This window comes from Capricornis sumatraensis, chromosome 5, assembly GCF_032405125.1.
Source record: "Capricornis sumatraensis isolate serow.1 chromosome 5, serow.2, whole genome shotgun sequence".
Lineage (NCBI taxonomy): Eukaryota > Metazoa > Chordata > Mammalia > Artiodactyla > Bovidae > Capricornis > Capricornis sumatraensis.
The window spans coordinates 114,685,319-114,700,599 of record NC_091073.1 but is presented as its reverse complement, the minus strand read 5'-3'; the positions used below and the strand labels follow the sequence as shown (position 1 = coordinate 114,700,599).

Sequence of the window (15,281 nt, the reverse complement as noted above, 5' to 3'; positions counted from 1 at the left end):
CATTTGAACATAATTTGGCAGAGGAAGCCTGAAGTGAGGAGATGGCACCTGAGGTGAAGGAAGACACCACGAGGAGAGGTGGAGAATAGCATCTCTGGTAGAGAGGAAAGGAGAGGGTCTGGCTGTCCTCCTGCAGGAGGTGAGACGAGGGTAAAGTCTCCAAGGAGAAGAGTAAACCAGAGAAGAGTCAAAAAGCAAACAAAAATCAACAATGACAAAAAAAAAAAGTTATAGGGACAAAGAAACAGAACAGTGTTTGCTCGGGACAGGTTAGAAGTGAGAATTGACTGCAGGGGGACAGAAGCGAAATTTGAGGAATGATTGGGGAAATGATTTAAAAGCTAGACTGTGCTGATGGCTAACTACTGTATAAATTCATGGAATTGTACACTTGAAATACATGGATTTTAGCATATGTAAATTTTATCTTAGTAAAATCATTGAAAAGAGAGGGAATAAGAGCTATAACATTAGAAAGCATAAAATGAGACAAAACAGAAAAATATTCATGTAGAAGACTTAGAAATCATAATCAGAAAACTGCAAAAGCCGTTTCTTGTATTCTTTTATCTGTATATTAAACCAGACATCTGATTAAATTTTTATTTGATGCCTCAAGTCTAGAATCCAGGACACATAAAAGTTGGAGTTTTGCCAACACAGATAGACTCTACTGCTGCTAAGTTGCTTCAGTTGTGTCTGACTCTATGCGACCCTATGGACAGCAGCCTACCAGGCTCCTCTGTCCACAGGATTCCCCAGGCAAGAACACTGGAGTGCGTTGCCATTAATACCCAGTTATTCAATCAAACGTTCACCTAGGTGCTATTGTGAAGGTGTTTTGCAAATGTGATGTAACATCCACATTCAAATGACTTTAAATAAAATAGATGATCCTTGACGATGTAACCCTCACCCAATCAGTTGAAAGGTCTTAAGAGCAAAACAGATAGAGCTTAGAGTAGGCATACATTAACAAGAGAATTGTACAAATAAAGTAAAATGATAACTTTACAAAGAGACACATAGTAATATGAGAGCAAAAATTATAAATCCCATGAGGCTAGAGATTCTGTCTCCTTTTTGTATCAAGAGGTCACCAGCATCTAGCATAAACCTGAGTTATATGAAGGACTCCATGGTCTCTTTAGGTATAAATGAATAAATGTAGAACCCTGTTCTATAACAGAAAGATAAATGCATCTTTGGAAAGAAAGTCCTTAAAGAAAACCAAGGATTTGGAGAAGCAGGCCAGAAAAAGAGAAGATTTACTATTATTTCAACTAGTTAAGAGAAAATTGAACATTGATCTAATAACAAAGTTGAAGGATTTCAATTCCCAAAGTAATATCACATATGTTTTCTTTGAAGGCATTTCTTGTGAAAACACTTAATGTGCAAAACAGCACAGGTACCCAGTATTTATATTTCAAAGATAGGAATTGCCTTACTCCAGGAAGAGACCAGATACATAGCGATGGGTGTCAAGCATGTTCTTCCGAATTTTCCTGGTTGTTTCAAGATAAACAACTCTATGGGAACACTTTATGATATCTTCATGATTCTACACTTCTATTTTACGGCTCGGTAGATACACATTATACAAAATTCCAAGACCAGTACAGCATGCCATTAGGATGACAACTTCTTCTTAAATATGTGCAATTTTGGAAAGGTCATTTAAACTCTAATGAGGAATGAAAAAACTGCGGGAATTCATCTTCTTTTCATGGTCCTCTTTTGTGTGTGTGTGACTGTTTTATTTCCAGCATGATTATTATCTACAGCCAGAGTCTACTGTCTTCATTTCGTTGGTAGTGATAGCTCTCATCATACTACAAATCAAGGTCAAATTCCAAATTCCTATATTTCTGAAAACTTCTAGATCAGCTAAGCAGAGTGGGTAAACTCTCCCTGCCCCCACCCCCCATCACCTTGCACATTGTCTTTACATATGGTCCTGCCCCAAGAGTTTGCTAACTCCAAGTCTGTGATAATTACTTTTATGTGTCAACTTGAGTGGGTTAAGGGATGGCCAGATAACTGGTAAAACATTATTTCTGGGTGTGTCTGTGAGGGTGTCTCCAAAAGAGATTAGCATTGGAATCAGTAGACTAAGTATGGATGATGGCTCTCATCAAAGTGGACATCATATAGTCTGTTGAGAGCCCAATAGGACAAAAAGACAGAGGAAGGGCAAAATCTCTCTCTTTTTTTGACCTGAGATATCTATATTCTCCTGCCCTTGGATGTTGGATTAGACTTTGGGACTTATACCATCAGCCTTTGAGACTAGGAGTTAAACCACTGGATCCCCAGGGTCTCAGGTCTCTGGACTCTAATGAATTACACAATCGTATTCCTGGTTCTCTAGCTTGCAGACATTGGATTGTGAGACTTCTGGTCTCCATAACCCTGGGAGCCTATTCCTATAATAAATCTTCTCTCTCCCTCTCAGACATATATATATATATATATACACACATATATATATATACACATATATATATATATAAAATACATATTGTTATGTTCTATTGTCTGTTTCTCTGGAGAATCCTGATTATTACAAAGTCTAAACTGTATGCTCTTATCCTCTCTAATTATTTCTTGCACATGGGATATACTTACAAAACAACAATTGCTTTTCATATCATTTGCACTTCTGTTTTATTTGCACAAAGCTTTCTAACATTTATCAGAGATAAGTTCTCACTCACCATAACTTAGTGTGGTCAGGGAATTTTTTCAGAAATATTTTCTATTGATTTCCTTAAAATTCTATGTGCTTAGTTGCTCAGTCGTGTCTGACTCTTTGCAACCCCATTGACTCTTGCTTGCCAGGCTCTGCTGTCCATGGGGAAATAGGGTCCTTGCAGATGTAATCAAGTTAAATGGGGCAATAACGGTCACCTAATAGAGCCCCAGTCTGATGACCAGTGTCCTTAAAAGAAGAGGGGAACCTGGACACAGAGAAACAGTGAGTAGTGGTTTGTTAAAGATGGAGGCAGGGATTGAAACTATGCATCCACAAGACCAAGGGAAACCAAGGATTGCCTGAAATTCCCAGAAGGTAGGAGAAGCCAAAAAATACTCCTCCCTGGAGCCTTTAGAGAAAATCAGGCCCGGCTGACCCTTGGGCTCTACTGAACCATGGCTTCAGACTTCTAGCCTCCAAAACTGTGAGGGAATAAACTTCTGCTATTTTAAGCCATCCAGTTTGAACTTCGTTACAAGTGGACTTGGAAACTTAATACAAAGAAGGTTAAGATTCACTTTCCTGACTACTGAAAAGAACGTCATCTAACCTGCGCATGTACACATGCTCAGTTGTGCCTGACTCTTTATAACCCCACAGACTGCAGCCCGCCAGGCTCCTCTGTCCATGGGGTTCTCCAGGCAAGAATACTGGAGTGGGTTGCCATTTCCTCCTCCAGGGGACCCTCCTGACCCAGGGATTGAACCTGAGTCTTCTGCATATCCTCTCTTGGTAGGAGGATTCTTTACCACCGAGCGACCTGGGAAGACCCTCCCCGCCCCCAATATATCATATCATTTGATAAAACAGTTCTTCCTCCATTTCTTGTGGAAAGTAGCAAAAAGGGGCTAGAAAATACACCTCCAAACAATAGATTTTCTCATAGGTGCAACAACAGTTGGCCTTTCACAGGAAGGAAAACTGGACCCTCAACAGAATGGTCCTGCCCATAGTCTGGTGACAGACGGGTCAACCTGGGAATTCCTGAGAAACCATGTGGGAAGCCTTTCATGACTAAGTTGTGGTATGTTTCAGATCACTAAGGACTTCCCTGGTGGCACAAGAATCTGCCTGCAGTGCGAGAGACCCAGGTTTGATCACTGGGTTGGGAGGATCCCCTGGAGAACAAAATGGCAACCCACTCCAGTATCCTTGCCTGGAGAATTCCATGGACAGAGGAGCCTGGAAGGCTACACTCCATGAGGTTGCGAAGAGTTGGGTATGACTGAGTGACTAGCAGATCATTTAGGAAACATTTAGACACTCAAAAGTGTGTACGGCTGGTGGCATTTTCCGATAATAACAGCCAGTGAACAGCAGAACTGGAAACAACCCTTTCATTTGCTTCAGTGAGAACTGCTTTATGTAGGTTTATATTTGAGACAGGCTAAGCCCTGCAGCCTGGGACACTTTGCTGCAGTGCTGCAATGCTCACATCTGGACTAAGGTCTCCTTGAGGAACACAATACAAAGAAACTATTAGGGACTAAAAATTACTCTGTGCATTTGCAGTTAGGGCAAATTTATGACAAGAAGATACAAAAAGACAAAACAAAACAAAACAAAACAAAACACCCTACCACTTCTGAAGAGCTGAGAGCAAAACAGGGTGTTGGAAGAAAAACAGAATTTTGGAGCAAAGGCAGGGAACTGCACATGTCCCCTGCACTCGCCACCACCAAAGGGGTGGGCAAAACACCGGAGCCACCTCTCGCCCTGACCTCTGGACACACCCCTACCCTCTCCCCTTGTAAGGAACCAGCTTGCCTCACTTCCATAAGCAAGCAAAAGAGCCTGTTGTTTTTTCCTAACTCCGACCTGATGCAGCAGGGGCTCCCATAAAACCTTGCCTGAATTTCCTATTTGGCGTCTGATCAATTTCTCCTGACTAAGGCGTCTAAGAACCCTGGTGGGTAACATATTTACATATCAGCCTAATAGCTACTTAGAATTCATGCTCTATTTCAATGAGGAGTAAAAGGTTATATATATGGGGCTTCCCAGGTGGCACCAGTGGTAAAGAACCTGCCCGCATGCAGCAGACAGAGGAGATTTGTCTGTTTGATCCTTGGGTCAGGAAGATCCCCTGGAGGAGAGCATGGCAACCCATCCAGTATTCTTGCCAGGAGAATCCCATGGCCAGAGGAGCCTGGTGGGCTACAGTCCACAGGATTCCAAAGAGTTAGATATGACCTAAGTGACTTAGCACGCATGCATTTGTGTACATATATATATATACACTAATGAGCTTAGATTTGTAACTGGGAGGGAATGTGCCCTTTCATTACACTTTATTAATTCTATTCCAATCAGACTCCAGCCAGCCCCCAATCCCATCCCTCCCCGCTTCTCTCTTGCCACTTTCACCTGGTCTGATACTTTTGAGAGCTGCCACCATCAACGTGTTCCTTAGAACTCCCTTTCCGAATAGATTATCTCTGGAACTTTCTTATATCTCCTCTTTGCCCCACGGCTCCTTTGGCTTCATTTCCTTTCAAATTAAAACACAGGGATAATCAAAATACCAAACCTAAAAAAAGAAGTTTTTGAATTTAAAAATCTTTCTACTCTCTCATGACCATGAGCCTTGGCCTGTATCAGAAAGCCAGTTATCAGGTAAGCAGTCAATAATAAGTTGAATTATTTTGTTTATAATTCTTTTGATTATTAAAATTAATGAAGTGTTCTGAAAAGGAATTCAAGCTAGCAGATAGAGAAAAAAGCTAAATCAGTTAAAATAACTTTCTTTGAGGAAATATCCCAAATGAATAATCTTTCTTTTTCTGTTTATTCCCAAGAAAGAACAAGGCGAGATAATTCTCCGAGCTTAAACGTCTGATTGAGAGCGTTACGGAGGAGAACTAAGAGCTTTCCTAGGATGAGCAGGGAGCAGGCATGGAGACAGAGAGCTCCACGCTGGGGGGTTCTGACATCCTCTAGTGGCAGAAGCAGCTGCGTAGATAGGACTTAACTTCAAATTAAGCAAACTGTGGACATGTTTAAGGGCAGGATGCCTTCACTTAAGGCTTTCACCCAGCAGGAAAGCAATTTGATTTTTACTGACTAAGGAGGAAAAAATGCTTTGAGTAGTCAAGCAGTTGGTAAGAGACCTGAGATAAACACATGATCTGAAATCTGAAATTTTCCTTGGAAAGGGCTGTATTGAGTGAGTTTAAAAAAGACCCCAGGTGAATTAGAAAGTCAGTCAGCATTTAGCATTCCCTGGGGTCAGACCTTGTATTTAACAGATGATGCTGTGTAATGTTCACAGAACAGATTCTATTGCATTTTAATAGATAAAGAAGGTAAGATAAATTGTTAAAATGACCTATAAACTAAGTGAAGCCATGGCTCCAAATGAGGTGTGTATGATTCAAAGCTTTCATTGTAGAACGAAGTCAATTCTCCTTTCCACCGGACTAATATTCTTTAAGACATCATCATTACAACATCTGCGACTTTAAATTTTCAGCACAGACAGCATGAAGTTGTGTGTGCGTGTTTTAAGTTACTGAGGCAGCTAGCATTCTAATCAGGCAGCCACATGCCAGAGATGGTCATGAGCATGCTCTCAAAAACACTGCAGCCACTCCAGACGTGACTGCTCCAGGATTGCTGCTAACTATTCCTGTCATCAGTTTCTGAAAGTCGAGTTGAGTTTTTATTTGTAAAAATGGTGGTTTGTCAATTAGCATAAGTGATAGGTTAATGTTAGGAAAGAGATCTCAGTGGTGAAATTAAAGATATTAAGGATATGTACTTTGGCAAAATATCTTTCACTGTGTGGAAGCGGGATAAGACTCCAGTGAGGTCTGTGGCCCGAAGCTGCGGAGATGGTCCTAGATTCTGGATCAGTGAATCTGTGCCAACTATTAGCTTAGGAGCTTTCTGTTGTCTGCCACTGGCTCTGAGTGTAGCTGAATTCTGCCTCTGAAATATTGCTACAGCTGCCCGAAGAGGACAGTTTATTCAAGAGAAGGCAAGTCAGAAGGTGAGGACTTCAGGGGCCTGACAAAGGAGTTTGCATTAACAGTGTTGTTCTTTTAAAATAAATGTCTATATGGGCACCAGGGGGCTTCCCTGGTGGCTCAGCTGTAGATAATCCGCCTGCCAATGTAGGAGACATAGGTTCAATTCTTGGGTTGGGACGATCTCCTGGAGAGGGAAATGGCAACCCTCTCTAGTATTCTTGCCTCGAAAATCCCATGGACAGAGGACCCTGGCAGGCTACAGTCCACAGGTTTGCAAAATAATCAGACACGAGTTAGCAACTAAACAGCGACAACAATATGTGCGCCAGACCCTGACTGGGGCTTCCTTTCACTGTTCCATGGTGGAAAAACTTTCTGAGAGTAGCTATTTCTTACCCATCTCACTTGTCAGTGGCTGATGTTGTTTTTCAAAAAGAATACAGAGATGAATGGAGCAGGGAAGCATACACACCACCCTATGTGAAATAGATAGCCAGGGGAAATTTGCTGTATGACCCAGGGAACTCAAACTGGGGCTCTGTAACAACTCAGAAGGGTAGGAAAGGGTAGAAGGTGGGAAGGAGGTTTGAGATGGAGGGGACATATGTATTCCTATGGCTAATTCATGTTGCTGTATGGTAGAGATAAACGAATATTGAACAGCAATCATCAATCAATTAAAAATAAATAAATATAAAAAAGAATCTAATACTCATGCAAATTGGCTAAGTTAGACCTAGAGTTCTGTTCCTCAGACACCTTGCTTCAGAATCACCTTAAGTTCAGAATTCTTCAATTTCTTAGCATCCTGCATTCTGAAGTTCTAGGAGTGGGGCCCGACAATCTGGATTGTGACAAGTTCCTCTAGTGATTCTCCTATGCTCTGAGGATTTAGACAATGAAGATATAACCAAAGAAGCGTCACGATCATTTGCTCACAGTATTTCTCAATGGTAGACCAAAGACCCAAGAGGGAGGAAATATGATCCTGCCCGCCGGGTGTGAAAACCAGAATCAGGAAAGCGATAGTAAATAGAAGACTATAAAGCCCTCATATCCTATAAACTCTATGCCATAAATTTGCGTTATAGCTTTTTGCCTACCCATCTAGATGGAAATAGATCAAAACTTGCCTTAAGCATTCAGCAAGGTCATTCATGGCCAAAGATATTCCACTGTCGTTTGGATGAATCAGGATTATCAATAGCTTTCCAGCTGACTATTGTGATCCACTTTCTGACAGCAATGAAAATTGTTAGCCAAAAGCCCATCATGTTAAATATGATTTGGGAAAAAAAAAACAGTTTAGCTCTTGGGTTACTTTTTTTTCACATCAGTAAGTCCAGTTTATTCACTCATAAGACATCTTGTCTGGCTTTCATCTGCTCATCAAATATTTATTGAGAGACTTAAAAAACATGTAGCTCTAACTCCCAATGAACAGCCATGGAAGATTAAAGAAGCGGGGGTCTAGTGCAAGACTTCTATCTCTGAGTTGTCGCTCATTATCACCTTGTGATGGAGAGGGGAGAAATACCCTGGTGCAGGAGTCTCAGGTCTTGAATTCTGTGGCTGGCTACAGACTCAGTTTAGGTCTGGAAGCTGTACTGCAAGCTATACTGCAAGTCAGTATAGCCCTTAAGCTTCTATTTCTCCTTTTAGATAATTACGAATAAAATGTTTGCCTCAATTATTTTTCAGTTTGCTGATTTGTTTACCAATATTTATTGGTCATCTACTATATTCCAGTAATTTCTATAGGACCTTGGGGGATACAGCAAGAAACAAGATAAACAAGATGACTGTTCTCAAGTAGGCTTATTCTCATACTTAGAGAAACAGCCAGCACAAACGGTCAGCCAAGTGAGTGTACTTTCTTGGACGCAGACCCTCCAGCCCAGTTAAAACTTCATATAATATAGCCATGGCCAACAACTTGAGTACAAGCTCAGAAGAGCTGAATCATTTCTGAATTTGCAATCTAGAGAAACTGTGAGATAATATTACATGTTTGTTCTTTTAAGCCAAACATTAAACTAATTACTAAGGTTTGGAGTAATTAGTAACACAGCAACAGATAAGCAATATATAATCATAGGACATGATTCTTAAGAACAATATTTTAAGAATGAAGGAATTCAGAATCCCATGCTTTATACTTAGAATATTGGCACCAGAAGAAAATGTTCACAGCATGTTAATATTATCATGAAGAAATAATAAATTTGCTACTCCTTTTAGTTCAGTGGGATTACAGAATTTGTCTGCTTTTACCTGAGATCTACGGAGTCCACTGAATCAACACAAATACTTCATAATCAAACTTTATTGAAACTTCATTTTTGCAATGCATTAGTTAGCCAATAAAAAAAAATGGTAGTCCTACCTCCAAAAAAGTACTTTTCGCCAGTTTTAACTTGAAGAGGACTGTTAGTTCGAACTGCTGAGGCTTCATCTCCATCGATAGTGAGAACAGCAAAATTCTCCTTAGCCAGGAAACGGACCTCATGCCACTGGCCATCATTCAACCCAGAACCTGTTAAACACAAGAGGAAAGAGCATTTTGTTAAAGATTATTTGGTTTTAAATAATTTTTAATATCAACAGAGCTTTGCAAATAAAAATTAATATATTTTGATCTAGAAAAATTCAATGTAGCTAAAATTAATATCTCACATTTCTTTAATATTATAAATCATTCTCTCCTCCACTGGACCAAATAAGGCCTAGCTGTGAAGGAAAATAGAACATGCCATCCCAGAAAATGCTATTTCAGCATACTGATTATTTTGAAAAAAAAAGTTACTTAAGAAACAGCCACAACAATAGGAATACTCTGACACCCTCTTTGTCTCCCTGAAAGCAAAAAGTAAGTCTTTCACGTGAAAAAATTCCCTCCCTGTACTAGGAGGGTAACAGGCTTCCTTATCACCAGGAAGAGGGAAGTTAGAGCCAAGAAGGCTGTATAAACAATCCTTATTCTTCTTAATTTGCTACCCCAAGCCTAAATTTTTGTCAGTTCTTCACAGATTTTTTTTTTTTTATCTTTGTCTAAAAAGGTATAAAATCTGTCTACACTGGTTACTTTTTTGAGTTTTCTGTGAGCGCCATACATATGAAATTATACTTGTTTCCCTGCTAATCTATTTCAATTTAATTTTTAAACCGGCCAAAGAACCTAGAAGGGAATAAAGGACAAGTCTTCCTCCCCTACAGCAGTTATTTGTGCTAATTGACCACTAATAGGTATGATAAATGATACCAGGATTATCTAATCATTTACAAATAAGATATCATTATAATGAATTAGGTTATATTTAACTAGACACCAACTAAATAAATGAACTCCTTAACAATCACATTTCACTCTTGCTTAGTACAAAGATCTTTAAAAACGAAATCCCTTTAGTTCTCCATTAGACAGAAAATAACTAAAAGATACTGTTCAGTTTGTATTCATTTTACAAAGAATAATTACAAAATTAAGGAGCAAAGACAAGAGAACAGCCTTTGAACAAAAGTACCTGGAAATAGTACAAGGAATACTAAGACACACAGAAATCTGAGTCATAGCGGCTTTCTTTCACCTTACAAAGGCCTATGCAAAGGGAAGATAGTGTGTTCTAGACTGCTCCAGACAGCTTAATCTAGAATCCACAGGGCAGAAGTTATTGAAGGTGCACTTCAGCCTCACAAAAGAAAGACAAGCCTAGCGTAGAAAAGTATCCAAAACCGGAATGAGAGAGAATCGATGAAGCGACGATGGTTCCAACCCTCTGATCAGAGGTCTGAAAACCAAAGCTTACAGGCCAAATACTGCCTGCTACCATCTGTTTCTGTACAGCCCGGGAGCGAAAAATAGCTCTCACATTTTAAAATGTTGAAAATAAATGAAAAGAATAACAATATTAAATTACATGTGAAAATCATATAAAATTCAAGTGTTCGAGTCCACAATAAAATCTACTGGAATATAGCCAAACTCACCTGGTATAAATATCGTCTTTCTACAGAGTTAAACAATTGCTGCAGAGACTGTATGATCCACAAAATCTAAACTCTTTACCGAGGCATCATTTTCCTTTACAGAATAAAGCCTAAATGAATGATTGGTATACAATATTAAATAAAAATGCCATTTTAAAGAAAAAAACGGAAGGCCTCTTGGGGCTTGAAGATAGTCACATATATGCGGTATTAACCAACATTATACTAGTAAATATTATTGCAAATAATCACCCCCTCAGGTATTTTTTTTTTTTTAGGATTTTCAAATTTTAACTTAGTAATACTTATTGAGTACATTTTATTTCAATGGAGGAAGACAGAAAACCCAGCCCCAAAATAATGAATACTAAAGAATTTTCAAATTATGAAATCTATAATATAAACAATTACATAGATAAAGGTTTTTTGCACTCTGAAATTATTATGTAAATATACAGTCTTATTCTAAAAGGGAAGTCAGTTAGCTGCCAGACAAGTAGTAGTGTTAACTGAAACAATTCCTTCTCTGTTTAGGTTGCTTTTGGGTTCCCGCACAGAATTGATCCGTGGACAAGGATAACTTCACCATAACATTTTCCATTAAAGTATAAAACTGGGGTTAAAGTTAATCAGCCACAGAACTGTATGGCTTTGATTTTGTTTTGGCCTCTATAGTGTGATGAACCCTGCTTTGAAACATATTTTGAGGGTATAGGTCCCAAGCACAGTAATGTTATAAATCTTTCATCCTAAATAATAATACATCCAAAGAAAGTCATTTACAAGCTATCTTAGGCAACTGGGCTTTCTGTTCTAAACTGTAGACCAGAAAGCCTTTCTAAAAAATTCTCATGAAAACTTCTTCATCATAAAGTTAACTTATAAATGGAAAATCATAAGTTTAACTGTTCATGACCAAAAGGTCTATTATTCTATCAGATTAAAATTAAAAGATTATTTTTTTCAAGAAATTTAATCACTAGAGAAATTGCATCTCAGAAAAAAAGCTGCCTTATTGATAGCACCCACTGCTGCTTCTGAGCTTGAACTGTGATTTCTATTCATTTTAATTCCAATTACTGTTTTGAACTGTTAATGTTAATGATCAAGAGTGTGTGTGTGTGTGTGTTTTTAATAACATAGTTAAAGAGAAATTTTAAGAAGCAACATATTTTCCTTTGAGCAATGGGTCATTTTTGGCCCATTGAAAAATGACTCATTGATCAAAAGAAACTTTGTTACAGCTTAAAATTTCTCTATAACCACATGTTATTAAAAAACATCTCTTGATTTTTGGTTTATTATATTTGGGGCCCATTCCTATCAGATTGCTGAGGCATACCTCTTGATGATTAATAGTAACAGTTCAAAACCATATTCCCCCAAAATAACTTTTTTAAAAATTACTATCCCCAATAAGTAGGTGGGAGACCTGAACATAACAATGTTTAGGCATTCTATACATGGTAAATGGCAGAACTAGGAATTAGAACTCAGACATACCTAGCTCCAGAGACTGATTTCTTATAAACAGCAAACAAACAAGCAAAGAAAAGCAACAATTAAACAAGGCATGTAGACTCTGTGCATCCATGATCAGAACTCTCTTACACCAGACACACAGACATTTCCATTCGCCACCGGCCTGGAGGGAGCTCAGCTCCTGGGGTACCTTTGTTTCATACAGCATCTGAGTTGCAAATAAACCGAGACACCATCCAGCTCCATCTGCTAATTTTTAACATTTACGTTATCTGATTTTTGTTGTAATGGAAGATCCCATGACTACATGTCTTTCAGTATTTGCTTACATTAATGTTTTTTTCCCCTTAAAATGCAATATGAATGGGAATTTTGTTCGTTTGAGAAGCAAATTCTACTAGCACTGTTTCCCCAAGGCATATTAAAGTAAGCCCAGGAGTATTCATTTACATCATCTCTATACTTTGTGAAACTCAGCAAACAGAACTGTGTGCTCACCCCCTTCATGTTATAATAAGTGGATCAATCAATGATCTTGAACATGCTATCTTTTGTCAGTTTGTTGGGCTGAGATCCTAATCTAGACCTTCTGCACTTGAACAAGTTTTTACCACTACTGAGAACTCAGTCATTAAATTTTTCAGTGCAAAAAAAGAAGATGCCACAGTTTCAGCATAATTTCCCTCTGCTTGTGTCCATTCCCTTCAGTGTAAGGGAGGCCTGAACAACTTGTATGAAACACCACTAATGAGCTTGCCTGTATCATTTCCTGGACCACCAGCCACCTGCAGGAAGTAGTAGAGAATTAATTTTGCTTTAGAGAAGCTATATGAAGAGCCTGAGGTATTTTTAAAAATAATATTATTTAGTATTTTTAATTCATATGAAACAGAATATTAGCAAAATTTAAGAGCTTTTGGAATTTAATATATAGCACTCACTCAGAACAGGGGTTTCCCAGATGGCTCAGTGGTATAGAGTCCACCTGCCAATACAAGAGCTACAGGAGAGGTGGGTTCAACCCCTGGGTCAGGAAGACCCCCTGGAGGAGGAAATGGCAACCCACTCCAGTATTCCTCCCATGGACAGAGGAGCCTGGTGGGCTCTAATCCATGGGGTCACACAGCACTGGACATGACTGAGCACTCTGACATTCATTCAGAATACTACAGCTGATCATAAGAGATACACCTACAAGGATCAGTATAGTATTCAGGGGAAAAAATGTCTCATCATCCCAAACTTTATTAGAATCCTATGAGTCATAACCAACAAAGAACACATCACCAAACAGGATTAAGGCATTGCTTCTCATTTGCTAGTAAAGTGGTAGTATCCCTTCACTCAGTATTTTAGAGCAACAAGTGTCCCTGGGAGCGGAGAGACTCACCAGGGACCCGATCCATAATCCTGGACACAGTGGGGTCTTGGTGGCTGGAGAGGGACTCAGGACCAGACCAAAGTAGGATGCTGTTACTTACTGATACTTAGCACAGAGACTCAGGTGTCATGCAGCTAACATTTCTAGGAGCCTTGGATATGCCTGGCACTACCTAACTCAGTACGTGTCAATCTGTTGCCTTTTCTCAGCGGTGGGCATCAAGATGGCAGAAAGGCAGGGAAATAGTGCGGTAGCCCCGAATGACTGACACGGGAGCCAGGCTGCCTGTTTTTGCTCTGACCCTTATCAGCCTGGGCAGTTTACTTAACCTTTCTGTGCCTCGGGCTCCTCTTCTCTAGAAAGCAAATAATAGTATCCACGTTGTAGGCTGGTTTTGAGGAGTAGATGAATTAGGGATTCAGTAGCACTAGAACAGGGCCAAGCACCTAGGAAACAGCATAACTGTATCTATATCATTAGGTCAAAAAACAAGGAAGGTTGATGAGTTCATTTTACAAAGAAAAAAATCTGAGACAGGAACAGAGAACTTTTTCTTTGGGGGTTATTGCATTGCAATTACATATATTGGTGTAGTTATAACAAGCCTTTTAAATAAGACAGCAATATAATAACAATGGGGAGATGATGAATATATACATATGAGACCGAAAAAAAGTGTCCTAACATTATGCTAATTGACACTTTAAACTTAGAAAATGTCCAGTGACTGCATTAGACATGGGGGAAATTTCTGTAATCAAACAACTTAGAGCTGAAGATGATTGGTTCTGCAAATGTGTTAGATGACTCACAAAGTTATGACAAAGACACTGATGTGAAGAAATTTGAACAAAACTATTTCCAAAAAGTGAGAGTGAAAAATGAACTTTCTAAATTATTTATGTATGCGATTAAAAAATTAGTAATTAAATACTAGAAACATTTTTAACCCACAGCCCTAAGCAATCCTATATGCAAGTTAAGTCCAAAGGTACTCATATTATCTCTTTGGGAACATAGATTGTCTTACATTGGGGTCCCATTGGCTTTAGGCTGACAAGCTCCATATGACATGGAGGTGAATTAGAAGCCAGGGGTATCTGACTCATATAGGCTGACCATCAGAGAGGCCGAACAGCGTCAGAGTTTAGAACACAAACTCTGAAATCAGACATCTGGATATACATTTCATTTTTGCTCACCTAATAGCTGCACCTTCAGCAAGCTAACCACTTTAAGCCTCAGTTTCCTTTTCTATTAAGTGAGAGTACTGAAAATATCTACTTCATAGGGCTGTTATGAGGATTATGTGTATGTACTGTTACTTAGAACAGGGTCTGGCACATGCAAGCTGGGGTTCCCAGGTGGCACACACATAGGCAGCAAGTTAGCGCTCAATAGATATTAGCTATTGCTTGTATTCAGCGAGTAAGACTAGCTCTCTAAGTACCAACTTGGCTTGTTATACATTAATTCTATAAGTATTAACTATTCAGTTCAGTTCAGTTGCTCAGTCATGTTTGACTCTTTGCGACCTCATGAGCTGCGGCACTCCAGGTTTTCCTGTCCATCACCAGCTCCCAGAACTTGCTCAAACTCACGTCTATTGAGTCAGTGATGCCATCCAACCATCTCATCCTCTGTCGTCCCCTTCTCCTCCCGCCTTCAATCTTTCCCAGCATCGGGGTCTTTTCCGATGAGT

General features: G+C 39.3%; 1 protein-coding gene across 1 annotated transcript in view; it reads right to left on the bottom strand.

The window, feature by feature from the left end:
* Window positions 1-15,281, bottom strand: part of CNTNAP2 (contactin associated protein 2) — a 1,643,722-nt gene that overhangs the window by 1,084,014 nt on the left and 544,427 nt on the right. The window contains exon 9 of the mRNA XM_068972445.1: window positions 9,116-9,265. Coding sequence (XP_068828546.1) covers window positions 9,116-9,265 — 150 coding nt within the window. The remainder of the gene's footprint in view (window positions 1-9,115; window positions 9,266-15,281) is intronic.